General features: G+C 37.2%; 1 protein-coding gene across 1 annotated transcript in view; it reads right to left on the bottom strand.

The window, feature by feature from the left end:
• Positions 1–22,357, bottom strand: part of LOC131440700 (protein ILRUN) — a 43,531-nt gene extending 21,174 nt beyond the window's left edge. The window contains exons 1-3 of the mRNA XM_058612212.1: positions 22,049–22,357; positions 21,890–21,992; positions 21,560–21,679 (exon numbers count right to left, since the gene is read on the bottom strand). Coding sequence (XP_058468195.1) covers positions 21,560–21,679; positions 21,890–21,992; positions 22,049–22,106 — 281 coding nt within the window. The 5' untranslated portion in view covers positions 22,107–22,357. The remainder of the gene's footprint in view (positions 1–21,559; positions 21,680–21,889; positions 21,993–22,048) is intronic.
• Positions 22,358–22,934: the final 577 nt, after the last annotated feature.

Genomic DNA, 22,934 nt, shown 5'->3' with positions numbered 1-22,934 from the left:
TCAAATTTAGTGCTCTCCCTATCTTTTTCTCGTCTTCAGCTCTACCGCACTCTTCTTTACGTTGCTGGAAGTATTACCTGTGTAAACGATGCTTCGGAGCAAGCACCTGCCTTGAACTGACAGAGTTGCTGGAAGCTACCCAAAAACGTCACACCAACAAAGCATACCAATCCAGAATAATCTCTTCCTTGCTAAAAGCTGAAAAACATGAAGATTCATCGAACGCAAAGTGTGTCTAAAAGATGTATGACACAAACGAATGATGTATTCAAATTTCAATTCAATACTGTGTAGGTCTCACCCTCCCTATGTCCCTTTACTAACTCTAGGGGAGTATGCCGCCCCGTAATACGGCATCCCTTCCTCTCTCCCTAACAACAAGACAATAGAGATAGGAAGCAGTAAGATAAACTGTCGTGATGTAGTTAGCAGGAATAGTAGACTCTAGTGCGAGTGGAATTTAACAGGTGTTTTTAGTGTCAGATATAGTGACTCAAGAATTGAGATTGTGTTCCGCACTGTGTAGAAAGTTATCCGAAGACATTTGGTACTCCTTTAGGCTTTGCATGATAAGCTACAGTGCGCGTACCCTCGCTTGGCGAATGGGGATGGGAGTCAATTTACACCTTTAATAAGGTAAAGAAGTTGGATGCAATCAGACCATACCGAGATCGATCGTTCGGTTATGCTCTCTGGATCGATCACGAAGTGGATACGACTAATAAAATAGACAATAGGTCATTAGGTGGTTTCAAGCATTATCATGCCTGGAATTGGTCACCAATTTGGATTAGCTTGATGCAGTTGGAGTGAATATTAATATATCATATATTATTATCAGTAATGTTTGAAAATTCTTATGAATCGTGAAGGAACTTTCAAACCTTTCCGATCAGGCTCGATGATGTTATGACACATTGCAATTACGACGAAACTGATTCAGACAGGTGTAAATAAACTCTCAGATCGAGGAAGGTTTGAATTTCTTCAACTTTAACACATATGTCACCTCCTAACTGAAAGTGTGAGATGTGTGTTTCTGGAATAGTACGGTTCACGTGGACCATGTCATACAATAACACTTAGTATTTATATGCGAAATACTTGTAATTCTTGTTACAGACAGCAATGTTGTCAATTGTATAATACTGTGTAGTTTCCCTTTCCACAATACCTTATTTCTTTCTTGCTCTTCATCACTCTCAGCACGAAAATTCGATTATTAAAATACTAAGTATATTTCTCAAAGGACCCGAAAACTGCTCATAGTCCTCAGTACATTGCAATGATTATGACAGAACGGATACTACTAACTGATCTATGGAAGAAATGAAATATGCTAATCAAATCTTCCATGATTGGTGGTATGAGTGCATAGATTGCAATGTGTATTGACTCATTATTTCTGTTTATCCTGTCCTTTGACTAAGAAAGGGGATATCAATCATGTCCTCTTCGTTACCTCTGGGATCCAGCGAGGACAAAATCGTCAAAAGTCTGCACACCTAGTAGTTTGATGGCATGTTAAATGTAGCTCTCTCCTAGGTTGCGTTGTAGAATGTTTGGTAGTTTCTCTGACATTCGTTACTTTCACTCAGTTCCTCACTAATGCTACACTCATTCATCATTCATATCCCACTATTCGGATACAAAAATATACCATACATTCATCGACAAAGATAGAAACATTCAGAGCAGATTAGACAAGTTAGTGTTAGTAGACCTATCATTTCGATGCTATTTCTAGATAAACAAAGTAATAATCGTATGTACGGCTTCAGACGATACGATACAGACGCATGACCCAATGATTGACTGGTTACCGGATGAAGCACATTTCTTGCTCAAGTGACAAATTCTCTGGCGAACTTGCAATGAAAGATACTCGTATCTTTCGTTGCAAATTGGTTACGTTATAGAAATCTGTCACTTGGGTTACATGCTGGAGGATTTCCTCCTTCGTTACTAGTGTTCATTTGTGCTTCATAGCTTAGTTCGTCAGGTATGGAAAGTGTGGAGCCTTGCAACCCCCACCCTCGGTCAGAGTAGCTCATAACGGGGAAAAATTACCTGTTGGACCCAGACGTCCAGTCTCGTCTAACGCACAAGAACAAATGATCGGTTTTCGACCATGGTTTACTCGTAAAGTTGATAATCGGGACTTATATGCGCATGACTAGCTTAAAACTGTTACCCGAGTGTAAAAAATAAACAAACAAGTGTGATGAATTTTCCTCATTGTTTCCAAAAGCTCGAGAAAACTAAATTTTTGTTTATCTACCTCACGCTAGTGAAAATTGAGTCATAATTTGCTGACCATAGTTCTTATGGCATAGAGAAAGAGTTATATAGTTGCGTCTTGTATGAATTGAGATACTCACGATTAATTTCTACCACAGGGCGAATTTTGAAAAGGCGCTTCATAGTAATGTAAAACGTATTCACGTCAAAAAACATTTTGCAAGTTCAATTCTGATCAATAATGGAGTAGCAACACACGGGCATTCTCTAATGCTAATGCTTATGCTAAAATTACTGCTTCCTAGAGGTGAAGCGAAGCTGGCGTCTCCAATTCTATCAACATTCGTTACTTGTAAGTCGAGTAATCCACAAAATAACACGGCGACTCTACTAATGAGATGACTATTGGTCCAAAAGTCGTATTAGTATTTAAATACTACTGCTATTTTCAACATTCTTTGGGATTACACGAAAAGAAATTTAATGAATTGGAAAATGCAGGTAACAATTCTCATGAGCCAGAACACGAACCGACTCACGAGCCGTATCCAACTTTCAAACCTTTTTCAAATTAGTCTTAAATCAAAATGTTCACTTCACAAAAAACAGGTTTGTCATCCCGGAGACGTGTGCAAAGTTTCATATAAATCGAAACAAAAAATCCTGATTATATCTGATTTCGGCGGTTAACATCTGAAATTGCTCCGCTCCAACCCCCAACATTTATAACAGTTGAAATAGGAACTGGGTTGGGGTCTTCTCCAAAAATGCTAAAAACTGACGTAAGTGCACGTCTAACTTAATGCTAATGCTAATTGAGGTGAAAATATGGATTTTTCATTTTTTTACAAGAAAACGAAATTATTTCACTCTACATATTTTACCAGTTCAATGAAATTTTATACAAATTTTAGCTAATACTGAATTCAATCTACATAAAAGATCATAGATGTTTGTTTTACCTTTTCCAATATATTAAATTCAAAAACTTCCACGAAAATGTAGATTTTTTTAGATTTTGACGTAAATATAAGATTTTACTCCTAATATCTCACACGTTGCTAAGTTCATTGAGTTGGTAAGCGAAATTTCAAATCCACGTAAGTGCCTACAACTTTTTCAATTTTAAAAACTTCTGTGAAAATATCGATTTTTTGAGATTTTTGGTAAATGTAAAATATAAAATTTTTGAAATTTTAGCTGAAAGTAAATTTAGTCAGTTGGTACACAAACATTCTTGAATGCGTTCTTAGCGTCACAAAATACAAAATTTCTTGAGATTTTTAGTAAATATTATAGAATTTCCTGTTAAAATTTTAATTGAAACAATACTTTATCGATTGGTGATCAACAATGCCTAAATGTTCGATATGAATTTCATACTAAGTGTCAAATAGGTTTAATTTTATTTTAATTTTAAAATTCCTGTAAAATATTTATTTTTAGGTTTTCTTTAGTAAATTTGAAACTATTTTTCTCGTACATTATATCTAGTATCAAATTCAATTGATTGGTGAACAAAAATGCTTAGCTGTAATTAGCATTCTTCGAATATTGCTCATATTCTAAAATTTCTGTGAAAATATCGATTTTTTGGAGACATTTTCAGTAAAGTTGAAATTGACTTCTTCTAAAATATATAGCTGATGTCAAATGCAATCTATTGATATAAAAAAATGCATATGTCGTCGCTTTGAATTTAAAGATACGTCGAAAATACGAAGTTTTCGATAATTTATGCTTGGACGTTTGGTTACATTTTTGATCATAACTTTCATGAACAGAGTGTAATTGAAAAATTTTCTGTTCCATGTATGTTGTGATAGACGTATCTGTCTAGTGATAAACAAATTTTAAAACAGGATTGCCACATATACAGAATTATCTGTAACTTACTTCTACTGAAAAATACAGGTTTAAATGATGCGAAAGGATAGAATTTCTTAGCACCGCTAAAAATCCAAGTGCGTTTTTTTTAATAACTATTTATTGGAATATGAGTTAAAATTAAATTATTAAGATTTGAATTGGGTGTTCAGCCACAAGTGGTGACTTTTCAGCCCTATTATATATATATATATATATATATATATATATATATATATATATATATATATATATATATATATATATATATATATATATATATATATATATATATATATATATATATATATATATATAGATATATGATTTAGTTGTTACCAACATTTGCTTCCGCAATTCTGAGATTTTTGTGTAGCGAAAATTTTAAACCTACTTGTATTGTGTAATGGGGAAAAGGAACTTATATACTAACTTACTAACTAATACAGAGAGCGAATCGATTCAATTTAGGATTGCATCGATTTTTGTCGGAATTTGCTTATAATATTATGTGACATTACATCTAATGGTTCTATATTTGTGAGTCTGTGTAACTCATTTGTACTAAACCAGAGAGGACGCTTTAAAATCATTTTAAGAATTTTATTCTGAATCCTTTGAAGCGTTTTCTTCCTGGTGGAACAACAACTAGACCAAATTGGTACTGCATAAAGCATGGCAGGTCTGAAAATTTGTTTATAAATTAACAATTTGTTTTTTAGACAGAGCTTAGAATTTCTGTTTATAATAGGATATAAACATTTAATATATTTATTACACTTTGCCTGGATTCCTTCAATGTGATCCTTAAAGTGAGTTTTTTGTCATACGTTAAACCTAAGTATTTAGCTTGATCAGACCATGTCAATTCCAAGCCATTTAATTTGAGAATGTGATTATTGTTTGGTTTAAGAAAAGAAGCTCTTGGCTTATGAGGAAAGATAATTAATTGCATTTTTGCTGCATTTGGTTTAATTTTCCGTTTTGACAGATAATCACTGAAAATATTTAAACTTCTTTGTAGGCGACTGCAGATCACTCTTAGATTTCTACCTGTGGCTAACAGACGATAGCCGATTTCTGACAACCAACGGGTAAATTTGGAAGATCAGAAGTGAAAATATTATACAAGATTGAAGCTACGCTCGAATTCTGCGGAACACCGGCTCGTACGGGTAGTAATTCAGATTTACAATTCTGATAGCTAACCTGAAGAGTACGATCAGTTAAATAATTTTTAATCATTTTGATCAAATAAATAGGAAACTGGAAATCAGACATTTTTGCTATTAAACCTTTGTGCCAAACACTGTCGAATGCTTTTTCTATGTCTAGAAGAGCAACTCCAGTGGATAACCCAGAAGATTTAGTTGCTTTTATCATGTTCGTTACTCTGACAAGTTGATGAGTAGTTGAATGTCCATGACGAAATCCAAACTGCTCTGGTGAAAAAATTGAATTCTTTTTTATATGAGACATCATTCTCAACAAGATAATTTTTTCAAAAAGTTTACTGATAGAAGAAAGTAAGCTAATTGGTCGATAACTTGATGTTTCTGCTGGGTTTTTATCAGGTTTGAGGATAGGAATTACTTTAGCGTTTTTCCATCTTTTTGGGAAGTAAGCTAATGAAAAACACTTGTTGAAAATTTTAACCAGGAGTCTCAAGGCAACATCGGGAAGATTTTTAATAAGAATATTAAAAATTCCATCATTACCAGGAGCCTTCATGTTTTTAAGTTTCCTAATAATTGATTTAATTTCATCAAAGTTCGTCTCAATAATGTCATCGTGTGATAACACTTGGGTTGAAATGTGCTCATATTTCAGTGAGACTTCATTTTCAATAGGACTCACAACGTTCAAATTAAAATTGTGTACACTCTCGAACTGCTGAGAAAGTTTTTGAGCTTTTTCGCTATTCGTAAGAAGTATTGGTTGCGCTATTCGTAAGCAGGAATTGGTTTCTGAGGTTTCTTAAGATCCTTAGAAAGTTTCCAGAAAGTTTTAGAATATGGTTTAATTTGTTCAACTTCTTTAGCGAAATTTTCATTTCACAAAAGAGTAAATCTATGTTTAATTTCTTTTTGTAAATCCTTAACTATGTTTCTCATAGCAGGATCACGAGAACGTTGATATTGACGTCGACGAACATTCTTCAACCGAATGAGCAGTTGAAGATTGTCATCGATGATAGGAGAACTTAATTTAATTTGAGCTTTGGGAGCTGAAAGATTTCTAGCTTCGATAATGTAATGATTCAAATTATCAATTGCTGTGTCGATGTCCGCAGAATTTTCTAAAATAGTTTCATGATCCACATGATTTTTAATGTGAGATCTGTAATCCAACCAATTAGCTCTATGATAGTTGAATATAGAACTAATTGGATTAATTATAGCTTCGTTGGAAAGTCTGAATGTTACAGGACGATGATCTGAGTCAAAGTCAGCATGTGTAATCGGTTCACTACAAATGTGACTTTGATCCGTTAGAACCAGATCAATTGTAGACGGGTTTTTCACGGAAGAGAAACAAGTCGGATTACTGGGATGAAGAACTGTGAAGTAAACAGCTGAGAGTTGATTATGAAGTATTTTACCATTACTGCTTAGCATTTAAGTCCCCTATTGCGAAAAATTTCGGTCGATATCTTGTGAGTTTTGGAAATCGCCTTTAAAGAAATTTAATTGTGCACTGGAATGGCAAATATGCTTCAGCGATGAAATAAATTCCATGAATGGTTTCAACTTCGATTCCCAAGTTTTCAATAACTTTAGTATTGAAAGAAGGTAAAATTCGATGTTTAATTTGCCGTTGGACAAAAATTGCAACTCCACCACCCATTCCAGTAAACCTGTCAAATCGATGAACCACATAATGTGGATTGTGGATTGACATTTGGTTTAAGAAAAGTTTCTGTCACAATGGCAATATGAATTTTGTGAACTTTGAGAAAATTATAAAATTCATCTTCACTCGATTTCAAAGATCGAGCATTCCAATTTAAAATATACAAATAATTATTTAACAGTGATGTTAAATTTTAAATTCATTTATTTATTTATTTATTTGTTTGGGAGCAGGGAAAAGCCCGCTGGAGCTGAAATTTACAATCACTCAGTCCAGCAGGCATAAAACCTCCTCATCTTCCAACAAAGATCCAACAGATATACTGCTTAATACTAAGGGCTTAAAGTAAAATTACTCCCGGCGAGGGTCAAGAGTGACTGGACGGTGACGTTGAGGGCCGCATCCTGCTGTCCGTTGTCTTTTATTTTTACGTGTCATTATAATATTATTTGCGAATTGCCATCCGATTTGAAATGATGGGCCGCATCCTCCGTCCGTTGTCTTTTATTTTTACGTGTCATTATAATATTATTTGCGAATTGCCATCCGATTTGAAATGCTTCAAAAAGTGATGAAGTCGAATTCATTCGGATCTTGTTGATCTTGTAGGTAGATCATTTTATTTTCAGTTATATCGCCTAAATCAACTTCATTTAAAGAAGCGAATGGCATTGAAGGAATATTTGTAGGTAGACTGCCATTAGAAGAAGATGATATGGCCGATCTACCTATTAATAAATTGTTTTCGTTAGAAGATGAACTGCAAGGCGGTCCTGTGTTTTGATTATTTACATTAGAAGAATTAAGTGGTAGATTATACTAGCATAACTGAAATTAGGAGAAGATGATGACGAGGTCGATCTACCTGTCAATAAATTGTTTTCGTTAGAAGAGGAATTGGCAGGCGTACCTTTTTTTTATTTTGAATTCGAAGAAATAAGTGCCTTAGAAGAATTAGATGTGGCATTTGTAACGGTTTTTTGATTTTCAGGTATGTTCTGTAATTTTAAGGTCGTTGATTTGACTTGTTGTCTAAGCGAACGAGCGTTTCAAATTTTTTTCCCTGACAGGGCACATCAAATAATTGGATTTATGATTTCCATCGCAATTTGAACATGAAAATTTATCAGTGGTTTCATTCATTGGACAAACGTCTTTCGAATGCGATTTACCACAATTCAAACACCGTATGTTCATATGACAATTTTTAGTTCCATGACCGAAGCCTTGGCAACGACGACATTGCGTTAAGTTTGCAATACGATTATGCCGTTTATAATGTTCCCAATGAATTTTAAGGTGGGAAATGAAACGTACTTTTTCTAAAGTTTTCAAATTGTTTACATCACTTCGATTGAAGTGTATTAGGTAAAGTTCATGGGATATTCCAGAGCGTAGTTTAGAAGTACCATTCGCTCTTTTTTCATAAGTATTACTTGGGAAGGGGCAAAACCAAGCAATTTTTTTAGTTCATTTTTAATTTCATCGGTACTTTGATAATTTCATAAGCCTTTCAGGACAGCCTTGAAGGGTCTGTCTGATTTTATATCATATGAATAAAATTTATGAAGTTTCTCGGACAAATATCGAATAAGACGTTCGTAATCTTCCAATCCATCAACCAAGACTCGACATTCTCCTCTTCGTCCGATTTGAAATAAAACTTTTACTTCCGGGAGAAAAGTAGAAAGCTCAGTACGGAATGCTTTGAAGTCGGAAATCATCACAGTCAATGGTGGCATAGATTGATGTTTCTTCCCAGAACGACCATTTTGGGAATTTTTGAAGAATTTTCTTCTATGTCGCTACAATCGGATTCAGGAAGAATCTCGTAAATATTGTTAGACGGCATAGGATCAGCGGAAGGGAAATCCGTCCGTTGTCTTTTATTTTTACATTCAGATTCTATAAGATCGTGAATGTTATTAGAAAAATGTTGAATAACGGACTGTGATTTATTCCGTATTGAATTATTTTTAGCCTTAGGCTTGTTGCCTTTCCAGTTGGACGCAGGCATTTTTGAAATGAATGGAATTTTGAATAATAATTCTTTGATAATTTGCCTTAAAAAAGGCTGATTAATTTCTTAGTCACTCTAATATCACTCTTTGTATAGCCTTAAGAAAGGCTGACTAATTTTTAGTCCTTAAAAGGATTGTTAGTGATTCAGGTAGCCTTGAAAAAGACTGAAGCCTTGAATCAATGAAACTCTAGGTAGCCAGAAAAAAATTTCCAGGGGAGCCTTGAGCTATACGCGTGCGGTGCGAACGACTGTTCAACACCGACTGAAATCCAAATGTGTTTAAAAAGTGTTTGGAGTGAGCAGGATTCAAAATCCGGTTTTTATTGGAAGCCGACATGGTATGTATATGCTAAACTTTGCTATCATGTCTGGGACATATTTTTTAATACAGCCGCTGATTTACTTTTCTTGAACATACTTCTGATGTTTTTTTACTTTTCAAGAAAGTTATGATAATAATGAAATAATAATAATAATAATACTGAAAATCATAAAATATTATTGTTATTATCATTGTTGGTTTCCCTATACTTTGAATTCGTGCCAGATTTTTCAACAATAATTATGAAGTGCTAATATTACGGATAGCGGAGTTGTAGCTCGTGATATATTCCAATAATTTTCCATTTCTTGATTACTTTGAATCCGCGCTGAATAACCAATATTTCGAATGATTGATTTTATTATTTCAAAATTCTTTACGGAATTTGGCCATTTGTCCATTATTATTATTATTATTATTATTATTATTATTATTATTATTTATTGTTATTATTATCGTTATTATTATTATTATTATTATTAATATTATTATTATTATTATTATTATTATTATTATTATTATTATTATTATTATTATTATTATTATTATTATTATTATTAAAAATGAAATAACTTTCATAACCAAGATCGTCGATACATTCCAGAACAGGCCATTGCAATTGTCTCTTACTGAAATTGAGAGAGAAATCAGATATCTTCGCACTTAATAGTTTTCAAAAAAATAAACAACTAATTTTTTTAATCTAGCCTATATTAGCATATTAAAAATGAATTGTTTCATGTTTAGAATATACAGTTCTAGAATAGTAGCTGTTTATTGCAGTAGTTTAGTAGTAAAAAAGGAAAAGCTTGCACAATTCACACAACTAACTGATATTTAGAGGTGTGAAGGAAACGTGTCAGTTTTTTTTTCGTATTCACGACATACAGTTATGTCTTTGCCCTTACCCATCCACCTTTGTTTACACTTTTCACCCTATAATTCCGGAAGCCGGATTCAAATACAATTCAGTCATTTTCTAGAAGACTCTAGTACCTAATTTGAAAATCGATACGGATCCAGTTGAAATTCAAGAACTTTGTACGGAACCAGCGCACTTATTATCGTGTAATTTCGGAGCCGAAATTCAGAAGTTTTGGCCCCATACTTTTCATTTGAATTTAAATAATGTAAAACAGGTCTCAGAGAAAAGTTAGTTCGCAAAAATGTAACAGTACGTATACATAGACATTTTACGTACTCCATGAACTGAGTCGAATGGTATGTGATACTCGGCCCCTCGGGCCTCGGTTCGAAAGTCAATTTTCACAATGATTACTAAGCCCTTTTATATGGGACAGGCAAACCTGTAAAACATAAAATTTATGTGTGGGATGCGAACGACGTGTTGCTTACCACCCTGAAATGTGGGTGGAGAAGAAATTATCAGAGAGTGAACTAATGCGTGCGCGAGCTAGGCAAGAGAAAATAAATATTATAGTTTAAATAGTAAAAACGCCTTCGACCTTTATTCAACGATTCGAATCGCCACATTGTACAGTGATGCTAAGGTGGCAGAAATCCAAAAAATAAATTTGATTTTTTCCTGCACTGTATTAATTATTTTTGAATTCTCAGATAAGTGAAGGATTACAGTTTAAAGTATTGAAATTTTTTATTAAGAAATAATCTCTCCATATCCTCTCAAAGATACGGTATTGTAAATTTTCTTTTCATCCTTCCATACAAAAAATATGACGCAATGATGATGTTTTGCGATTAGAGTTCTATATAGGTAGGAAAGGGCTGCCACTGTTCAATAGTATTTGATTTTATAGCATTTTTTCTCTACTTTTCAAAAACCATTATGCGATCCTGCACATCTCTGCACCTTAAAGGTTATTTTCAATTGTTTGCGGGGTCGACATAAAAATCACAAAGACATGAAAATCGCAAAAGACACCACATGCACTTTTTCTGCTGTCCGGAACTTTCTTGTAGTCCATATAAAAAATTTGCAAATTTGAACCAAGAAAACCACTTTATGCATGCTCAGCGTCATTTTTTTCGTCAGTTTTCATTTTAAATAGTTTAAAAAGATAGTTTAACAAATTAAAAATCCACGATTATTAGTAAAGCGGTTGTATTCAACCAAATTTTATTTTGTACTTGTGTTCTTTCATAAAATCGAAAAGTTTAAAAAATGCAAAATGCAGAGCATTTTCCAAAAATTAATATTTTTGTGAGAAAAAACACTTTTTTGATTGTTACTCTCCCATCTTTACTCATAGTGCAATAAACTTCATAAATTGTAAGTTACAACATATCACAAAATAAAAATATTAAGATAAGCCGTTCTGGAAAAAATGATGTTTTCAAGATATAAGGGAAAGTTTTATTCTCAGTGTATACATTTTCCACACAGGTTAAATTATTATTTGAAACATTAGTCAAAGCTCCTGATCGATCACGAAATAAATGAAAAAACACAAGTTAAATTATTTGAAAAAGTCATTTTTCGATCCGTAGCGAATGGTACATCATGTCACTTTTGGGTTGGCACTTTTTTTTATACATTATCAAGATGGAAATATATTCAGAGACCTCAAATTATTAATAAAAAATCATCCAGCTGATGTTTATCGACGTATTTAAGGTTTTTGCCAACTTTTGTATGAAGAGGCATCACTGTGCATTGGTGACCCGCGACGTCGTGAAACATTGAGTTCGGTTTAAATATTGTTCCTGGCCCGATAATCGCCTTTCGAAGGCAGACGCAAAACAAATTAACCTCAAATATGACCGATAACGACGGCTAACCTCAAACCGCTGCCCTAGCTGTTGTAGTCAGTGTTAAACATCCGGATTTTTGAAAAAACAAATTCGGTCATGTGGTTTGCTCAAGCCGAATCACAATTCACTTCGGCAAGAGTCAATAGCTAGACAAATTAGCTGAAATGGCTGATAAAATCGTTGACACTGTCGGTAGACAGACATCTGCAGTCACTACCAACGTCATTTCTACAATGGAGAACAATCTCAAATCGGAAATCGACTTTGTCACCGCTGAGATTCGAAAACAAAAATCATACGGCCACTCGCGAAATAGAACTACCTCAAGGAATCGGTTTCTGGCAAGCAGACTATCACAGAATGAGATTTGTTGATATTATCGGAACTACGGCACTAATGCTCGTCAGTGTCATCAGCCATGTTCGTTCAGTTCAAAGAACTAGCTTCATCCCAACCGGTCTCGGCGGAGATTAAGAGTGTTCACGATGACCATCGTTTGGTTATTTATGATCGCACCACAAACTACCGGTATTTATGATCGCACCACAAACTACCGGTTTCTTATCGACACCGGATCCGATGTCCATCCTACTGGCAACTAGACAAGAAAAAAATGGAACGCTCGCTGCACACTCTTTGCACGCTGCACACTCTTTGCACGCTGCAAATGGAACCAAAATCACAACTTATGGAACCAAATTCCTCAACACGTATATTGGACTCAAACGACGATTTCTGTGGAATTTTATGATTGTGGACGTAACAATGCCGATCATTGGAGCCAATTTCAATGCCCATTTCGACATTTTGGTGGATCTGAAACATCTGCGTTTGGTAGACGGCCGAACCGGCCTAGGCTCTCCCGGAAATGTAGCACAATCGGAATTGTACAACCTGGGGGGCTAGCCAGCAAGTTCTAGGCGACGAGGTCGAAGTGAGAGCCTTGCAAAACAGCTAAACCTCAACCAGAGTTCAGCTGCGCAGCAATTACTGCATCGGTCGGTTGTAGAATGGGGCACAAATGTCCTTTCGGAACAGATGAGATTCTTTCGGAACCCTATCGCATCGCCGCCGACAATGGGAACTGGGTTGCGGACGGATCCGGGTCAGCGGTCATCTGGATTACGAGCCATTATCCGATTCAAGAAGTGGTGACAACGCAAGCCGAAGGAGTAGCCATTGCAAAGATAAATGGCGTGTACTATTGCAGCTGCTGCGTCCCATCTCGGTGGCAGTAGACCAGTTCACCCAACTGGTCGACAGGCTGACAGTAGACCTGGTGAGTGAAAAACCAGTCGTGATAGCAGGAGATTTCAAAGCATGGACAACGGCGTAGGGTAGCCGCCACACTAACCAGAGAGGGCAGGCACTGCTAGAGGCCCTCGCCAAGCTAGATGTAGTACTGAGGAACGACGATGCCAAAAGTACCTTCCAGCGTAACGGAGGAGTCGCTTATCGACGTGAATTTTTGCAGTCCCGGCCTGGCCGGAGACTTAAACTGGAGAGTGGAAGATGACTATACCCATAGCGACCACCTAGCCATACGCTACACGGCAGATAGGCTAGCGAGGTACAGCACTAAGGGGAATGCCCCCGGAACCCGAGCGTGGAAGGTTGCCGACTTCGACCGTGAAACGTTTAATGCAGCACTCGCACTGAAGAACTTCACAGCGAACTTAGATGGGGAAGTGTTGGTACCCGTCCTGACACAGGCGTGCGACGCGACAATGCCGAGGAAGGCACGACCGTAGATTAACAGACAACCGATCTGCTGGTAGAACGAGCAAATTGTAGACCTTCGAGCGACCTGCTTAAGGGCCAGGAGAAAAATGCAAAGAGCTAGATCACCGAAGATAAGAACAGTAAGGAACGAAGCGTTCAAGGCGGTCAAGCTTGCTCACGTGCTTCAATGGCGATTGCGGCAGTTTCGTTCCTCAGGTGCGGCAGCCCGGTATGGGCGTCGGCACTCTGGGTGGAACGCAACGCAAAATTGCTGGAGAGAACGCACAGACCAAAAGCTCGCCGGTGCGTTCCAGCAAACGCATGCAGGAGTGGCAATTTCGATCCTCAGGTACGGCAGCCCGGTATGGGCGTCGGCACTCCGGGTGAAACGCAACGCAAAATTGCTGGAGAGAACGCACAGACTGATGTGTCTTCGCATAATCAGTGCGTACCGTACGGAGAGACGCAGACTGCGTGGTTACGTGCATGATGCCTATTGGACAGCTCATCAATGAGGACGCGGATTGCTACGATATGCGAAGGGACAGGAACACCTGTAGGACTATCAACGCAGCCTCCCTACGCAAGTGGCGGAGGAAATGGGACAGCTCAACTAAGGGCAGGGGGACACATCGAATCATTCCAAGAGTCTCCGGATGAATCGAGAGACCCCACGGCGAAGTAAATTTTAGCCTGACGCAGTTCCTTACAGATCACGGTTGTTTTAGATGGTACCTCCACAGGTTCGACCACGTGGCACCTTATGCTTGCGCTGGCTGCCCAAATGAGCTAGAGACGGCAGAACACATCTTGTTTGCCTGTCCCCGCTTTGCGGCACAAATAAATAGTCTACTGGATGTATGTGCCTGAGAAACTACACCAGAGAACCTAGTCCAGACGATGTGCCACAGTGCGGAGAACTGGAATGCACTGTGGACCGCGACCTCCCAAATCGCGGGCAACTTGCAGCGAAATTGGAGCGCAGAACAACAGGCAGCCGAGACCGCCGGCCGCTAAAGAGGGATCAGCAAACAAGTGTCGGCTTTTTCCGTTGTCGGGGAATTTTCCGTCGGTGTGGTCTAGATCCTTCGCCGGGGACTAGCCGGATGTAGGCTAGATCCTTAGCCGAGTATAATCCACAGCATCAAAGTTGAGTCATCGGGGGCACCAGTGAACCGGAAGCCACGCTCCAACCGGAATCACTGGATCGACAGAAACTTTTTCGTCGGGGAGCTCTCCGTCGGCGTAGTCTGGATCCTTTGATGGGATTAGATGAGCAGATTGCAACGTAGCTCCGGTATGAATCGTCGAGGCGTCAGTGAACCGGAAGTCATGCTCCAACCGGAATCACTGAACCGATCCAGGCATCCTGCCGTTCGAACCGTTCACGGATTTCGGGTGCGTCGGTCACTCTGAAACTTTCATCGTCGGGGAACTTTTCCGTCAGTGTAGGATAGATTCATCATCGGGGATTAGCCGAGTTGTTCGTGACGTAGACCAGCCTTGGGTCGTCGAGACTCAAGCGGACCGAAAGCCAAGTTCTAACCGGAATCACCGAACCGACATCGACATCGTCCTGGTCTATCCCCTGTAGCGAAACGAGTGGCTCAAAGTCAAGAGATAAATGGTTCAAAGTAAAGGTTTGTTGGCAGAATCCTTGCGTCTTTATTATCCCGATTCAGCAAAACGAGTTAGTGATGTTCCAAATACGACTGCAAGGGCAGTTTTGCAACAGGAATTGGAAGCCACTGGGATTTTATTATGAGAAGTTTATTAAACTTCAAGACAATTACTCCACGTTTGACCGTGAGCTGACCGCCATGAAAATGGCGGTAAAGTATTTCCGACATTTCCTTGAAGGAATATCATCGTCCATTAACGTTTGCTTTTGAAAGACCCTCATAATGGCATTCCTTCCAATAGCTAGAACCTTTTTGAAGCAGTTATCAGCTCAATGGCCAATTGTCTCAGATTTTGTATCTTTTGATAGATAATTTATCACCCGCCGCAAATGATACAATCACTGTCCTGCAGTGGAATTGTCGAAGCATCATGCCAAAACTTGATTCATTTAAGGTTTTGTTGCATAGTCAAAAATGTAATGAATTTGCTTTGTGTGAAACATGGCTTACTTCAAATATATCTTTAAATTTTAATGATGTTAACATTATACCTCTCGATAGAGACTTTCCGTATGGTGGAGAGCTTTTGGGAATTAAGAAATGCTATTCCTTTTATAGATTAAACATCCATTCAACATCTAGTATAGGAGTTGTTGCTTGCCAAATAAACATTAAAGGAAAAGATATTTGTATAGCTTCGGTTTATATTCCTCCAAAAGCACAAGTTTAACAGCGACAGCTTAATGAAATGGTTGAAGCCCTTCCTGCTTCACGATTGATTCTGGGGGATTTCAATTCGCACGGTATTAAGTGGGGTTCCGTTTACAATGATAACAGATCATCTTTAATACAAAACATTTGTGACAATTTTAGCATGACGGTATTAACACGTTGACTGCCACGACCATTCTCAGAATTCCGGTCTAAAAAGCCAATTGCATTTAATCATTTTATATTATTAAAGACTATAATTATATTACATAGTAATCATCAAAAAGCATAGAACATTGATTTTTTGTTCTCTTCCCAGAAGCCATCTATCTATATTAGCACTGATATGCTACGAGTTTAAGCGTAGCTACGCGACAATGGCAAGTAAACACAGTACGAGATAACTCGTAGTCGGCGTCCCAGCAAAGAACGGAATATACGAGTTATCTCGTAGTTGGCAGTCAACGTGTTAAATATGGGTAGCATGACACGGATTCCAAGACCTCACGTCCAAGTGCATTATATTTATCTCTTTGCTCGACTTCAATTCGACTAGATTGCACCTGGAAAGTATTTCCTGATTTACACGGTAGCAATCATTTACCAATCATCTCAATTAGCAGTAGCAATTGCATTGCTACTTCACCTAGTATTCCTTATGATTTGACAAAAAATATCGACTGGATTAAATACCAAACTAGTATCTCTAGTATTTTGAATTCAATGGAAGAGCTCCCTCCACTCGAACAATATGACTTCCTCATTTGACTTTGCTGGGAAAGTTCGCATAGATTCTGTTCCTACGTAGAACATTACTCGGGAATCTCCTTCAAATAATGGTTTTATTAACAGCCCCTTTTCAATGATGGAATTTTCTATAGCACTTTTGTCTTGTAACAATAACGTTCCTAGGTTGGACGGAATCATATTCAACTTGGTGAAGAATCTGCCCGACCTCGCAAAAACACGTTTGTTGGAATTGTTCAACAAGTTTCTTGAACAAAACATTGTTCCTCCTGACTGGAGGCAAGTGAAAGTTATCGCCATTCAAAAGCCGGGTAAACCAGCTTCCAATCACAACTCATATAGACCCATTGCAATGTTGTCCTGTATCAGAAAATTGTTCGAAAAAATTATTCTACGACGTCTAGACACTTGGATCGAGACGAACGGCTTGTTGTCAGATACTCAGTTTGGTTTCCGTAGAAATAAAGGGACGAATGATTGCCTTGCATTGCTTTCGTCTGACATCCAAACTGCCTTCACTCAAAAACAACAAATGACATCTGTAGTTTTGGACATAAAAGGAGTATTTGATTCAGTTTCCATTGATGTTCTTTCAGACAAGCTCCACCAACATGGACTTTCAGCGGTTATAAATAATTATTTGCACAACCTTTTGTCAGAAAAGCACATGCACTTTTCATATGGCGACTTAGCATCATTCAGAATTAGCTACATGCGTCACCCGCAAGGCTGTCTCAGTCCGCTCCTCTATAATTTTACGTGAATGACATTGACAGCTGTCTAGTAACCTCCTGCACATTAAGACAATTGGCAGATGATGGCATGGTTTCAGTTACTGGACCCGAAGCTGTTGATTTGCAAAAACCATTGCAAGATACCTTAGATAACTTGTCCGTTTGGGCTGTTCATCTTGGTATCGAATTCTCTGCGGAGAAAACAGAGCTGGTCGTCTTTTCAAGAAAGCATGATCCCGCGCAACTCCAGCTCCATATGATGGGAAGAATGATCGCGCAGGTTTTGACTTTCAAATACCTCGGGGTGTGGTTTGATTCCAAATGCACGTGGGGAGGACACATTAGGTATCTGATAACAAAATGCCAACAAAGAGTAAATTTTGTTCGAACAATAACAGGATCTTGGTGGGGTGCTCATCCGCAAGATCTAATAAAATTGTATCAGACAACGATACTTTCAGTGACGGAATATGGATGCGTTTGCTTTCGTTCCGCTGCAAACTCTCATATTATCAAACTTGAGCGAATTCAGTATCGTTGTTTGCGAATCGCCTTAGGCTGCATGTATTCGACACAATGAGTCTTGAAGTTCTGGCGGGAGTTCTTCCATTGAAAGATCGTTTTTCGGAGCTTTCATCGCGACTGCTAATAAGATGTGACGTACTGAATCCCCTGGTTATTAATAATTTCGAAAGGCTAGTCGAGCTTCAATTTCAAACAAGATTCATGACAGTATGTTTTAACCATATGTCCCAGGAAACAAACCCTTCAAGATATATTCTCATTTGTGTCAGCCTCCTAAATGTCCCTGACTCAACTTTATTTTTCGACATATCCCTGCAATATCCAAAAATATTTTCAAGTAAGTTCAGGCATATTGACTCTGAGAAAATGTTTTACACGGACGGATCGCGAATTGAAGAAGCGACAGGGTTTGGTATGTTCAACAATAATGTTTCGGCCTCATTCAAGCTTCAAGAACCTGCATCCGTTTATATAGCAAAGTTAGCAGCAGTTCATTATAGCTTGAATGTAATCGTCACATTATCTCCAAACCATTATTTCCTCTTCACAGATAGTCTGAGTGCAATTGAAGCCATTCGCTCAAACATGACTGGCAAGAATGAACCGTTTTCCTTGGGCAAAATAAAACAGTGCCTGAACGACATATTGAACAATAATTATCTAATCACTATAGTCTGAGTCCCGGCTCACTGCTCCATTCCTGGCAATGAAAGAGCCGATATATTAGCCAAATGTGGTGCTATTGAGGGTGAAATTCATGAGCGACCGATTGCTTTCAAAGAATTATATAGCGCATCTCGCCTAAGAACACTTTCCAGCTGGCAAGCTTCTTGGGATAGAGATGATCTGGGTCGGTGGATGCACTCAATTATTCCGAAAATATCGACAAAGGGATGTGAAAATATCGACAAAGAGATGTGAGTAGGGATTTCATTCGTATGATGTCCAGACTCATGTCCAATCACTACACGTTAGACGCACATCTCCTTCAAATTGGGCTCTCCGAGACTAATCATTGTGCTTGTGGCGAAGGTTATCGCGATATTGATCATGTCGTTTGGACATGCGTGGAGTATCGTGATGTCAGATCTCAACTAATAAATTCTTTGCGTATTCAAGGTAGACTATCCAAGACCTTCCATACATGAAACTTCTTTATCATTTCATAAAGAAAATTGGAGTTTCAATTTAATAAAGAACCCTTTTAGAACTTCTGATTCCAGGTGCGACCATGAGATCAACCAATAGTTAAATTAGGATAGAAATTATGTAATGATACAAACAAATTTTGATGGGATAGCATATCCCGGAACACGAACAACCAGGAACTTAATAACGCAACATTTCTTGTGGCCTTACATGAACTTCGATATCAACAGCTTCGTCAAGCATTACGAGTCATGTCAGCGTTCGAAGGTACAACGCCACACTACGGCTCCTCTGGAAAAGTTCGATCTTCCAAAGGCTCGGTTTCAACATGTTCATATTAATATTGTTGGACCACTTCCTCCATCGCAAGAGCATTGGTATCTTCTTACGATGATGGATCGGTTTACTCGCTGGTCGGAGGTTGTTCTACTGATGGATATCACAGAAAATACTATAGCACATGCGTTGTATTCCAATTGGATCATTACAACAGAAATCATTACAACAGACCAAGGCCGTCAATTTGAATCGGAACGAGTAAACTAAAATGCTCGTCGTTCAAAACATTCAACAACCGTGGAATGATTCTACAGGACTCTGAAGGCCTCAATTATGTGCTTGAATTGATACGCCGAATTACCGATGATCACGCTTGAACTACGGGTTGCATTTCAGCAACTACAGGTTGCATTTTCGATTCTCCTACATCCACAGTTCATCGGACGGATTTTTGCAAAACAGTTGCATCGCACGTTCGAAAAGGTGAAGCCACCAAAACCAAGCCGACATGGTCATTCCAAAGCATTCGTTAAATTCTTGAACTCATGTGTTTGTCAGAGTGGTTTCAGTGAAAAGACCCGTACGAGGGTCCATGTCAGTTGGTGAAGCGTGATAATTAATAAATGGGCTTGTTGATTTTCGGAAAACAAATAAAAAAATCCAAATTTTTACACTAATCACCCTTTATCTCCTAAACCGGAAGTCGGATCTGATTGAAAAACAAGCAGTTTCAATGGGACCTTAAGAACTTTTATTCAAATGTAAGATGGACAAAATCGGTTCAGCCATCTACTAGCAAAATTAGTGACATTATTTTTATAACATTACATATCCGGAACCAGAACTCGGATCGAAATGAAATTCAGAAACCTTATATGAGAGCATAAGACTGTTCATATGAGTATAAGTTTGTAGAAATCAGTTAAGCCATCTTCGAAAAAATTGTTGAAATTATTTTTCACACACAAACTTCTTCGAATGGTATAAGCATGTAAGAAATTGTGTGCTTTCAGCAATTATTGTTGCAAACAGTATAAATCAATATAAATATGAAATTGTTTTGAATTTGAAAATACTGCCATCTGTCTAAAACATTTGTCATATTCGAACGATTATGTTTAAAAAAACGAACGTCATATAAAAGGGTGCTGTGTGTAGTCTTTTGGGTGCTAAGAAACAATTGCATAAAACAGTATTGAAAATCGTGTTTCTCTTTGCTCCGAAACATCGCTTTATCGTAAAATTCCTATCTCCGTTAAAAATGGACGAATTTAACAATCTATTGCTTGTTGGCTAGCTATTACCGTGCAGAATCTAAGCCCAAAAATATATTCAGTCTTAAGGTTAATTGTGACATATATTCTCAAAAAACTAAAAATTTTGACATAAAACTCCGTGTAACTCAAAAAGTAAACATCTCATAACCATTAAATATCATTCATTGATTAAAATGGTCCGGTCATCTCTGATAGCTCGACCTGTTTGTTGACAACACACACACGGACTTTATTCAACCGATTCGAATCGCCACATATGTAGTATAAATGGAACCGGCTTCTTTAATGAAATGAGCGAATCGATCTATTGGGATTATTCTTTTCGAGAGATTAAGAAAATTATGTACAACAAATAATGCTTTTCATATACATGCATACCATGCCGGTGAGCGTATGTATAAATGTGCATATCTTTTTTGGTTTTATGAACATGGCTGTTGTTTAATGAGTGTGACTCAATTGTTCCGATTTGTAAATCTGAAAGATTGATGGTAAGTCTAAATTCCTTTAGCCACAGATTTCTGACAACTGATTGCAGAATTTACGAATAAATCAATAAATAATAATAATGGTCTTTATGGAAGAAAATAACATTATAGACAATTTTTAGACATTAATACACAATCGTAAAGTAATTTTTCATAACCCGGTAGAAATATACTAAAAGTTATCATTATTTCCATTAAATATAAAATACAAAATAAAATATTAGCTGTCTATTACAACAGGATAAACAATAAAATCATGAAACTCACGATGTGTTAGGAGTTACGCTTTCGTCCTTTCCCACGGTGACATCATTAATAAATCTCATAGAGGGCAATCTCGAAAATGCCATAAAATCAAAATAGCATCCAACGGCAGTCTGTAGGTTCCTGAAATAAGATCTGCTAAATCAAAAAGTTATGTGATGTTCATCAATCTTATCATTCAACTAAAAATCATCAAATTTTCAACGATGTAGAAGTGAAAAAACGACAATGCAAAAAAAAATTGTGAATTCTTTCGGGGTATGACCTTGCATAGTATTATTGTGAACATAGATTGTTTGTTAATATTACGATTCATAATTGGATTTTTCTTACCAATTACTCATATCCAAAAAGAACGTCGCAGTGGAATAATTCAAATTTTCACCAATAGTTTGGAACTGTTTGATAAGGTCATCTTTGTCAGTAGTTACCATAGCTGAAATTGTAAATGCATTTATTGCTCCAGAAATTACAGTGAACGAATGATTTTACAACTAAATTGAGTTAAAAAATTTTGTTCAATGTCATCCATATTATGGCTTTCCTCCATTGCTGTTTACACCTTAGCACAACAAAATATTTATAACATGAGTAAAACAGACAAATTATTTGATGCACAATATACGGCCACAATTGTAGTTAACTATCAAACAATACTATTTTTCAACAATTTACGATATGTTTATCGTTATTCGAAATCGAATCAACCCAAACTCAGTAGATATAAAGGTTGAAATATTCAGAATTATCAGAAGCTTTTCACACACACTATCAATTGTTTGTTTTCCTCCAGCCAGAGTGGCCAAATAAAAACTTCATCTGAAACATACACAGTGAAAATATATGAAAAATATTTCTTTTTCTTCTCTTTGAAATCTCGGTTGATTTTTCAAAAGGCCGTAATACCATGTTCACATTATCGCTGATTTCATTTGATATACCGAGATGATATCCCTCTCAGCAGGCGGTTCTATCACAGACTAACAGACAGGACACTCAAATTAGATTCTTCAATCATTTTAACGGTCTTTTCGAATATTCCTTTAGTTGGGACAGTACACGCATATGTCATGATGTCGCCACGTTACCCTATGAAAAACATCTTGTCTGTCATCTATACTGTGTTTATTTATTTCATTTACCAACAGAGTTGCCATTCATACAGAATTACCTGTAATGTATTGATTCGTATACGTCCATGCGAATTTCATGCAGGATACAGATTTAATACATGTTGCCAAAACTATATACATAATTGTGCTACTTCTCATCCTCCAACGCAATACAAAATCGAACCTGTTTTGTTACAATATTTACTTGCTTCTGGTCTACCGCCACTTAATTTCGGATGAAAATTACCAACACAATAAAAACTAAT

Source organism: Malaya genurostris, chromosome 1, assembly GCF_030247185.1.
Source record: "Malaya genurostris strain Urasoe2022 chromosome 1, Malgen_1.1, whole genome shotgun sequence".
Classification (NCBI taxonomy): Eukaryota; Metazoa; Arthropoda; class Insecta; order Diptera; family Culicidae; genus Malaya; species Malaya genurostris.
The sequence above is the reverse complement of the archived record's forward strand: the minus strand, read 5'-3'. Positions and strand labels throughout refer to the sequence as shown.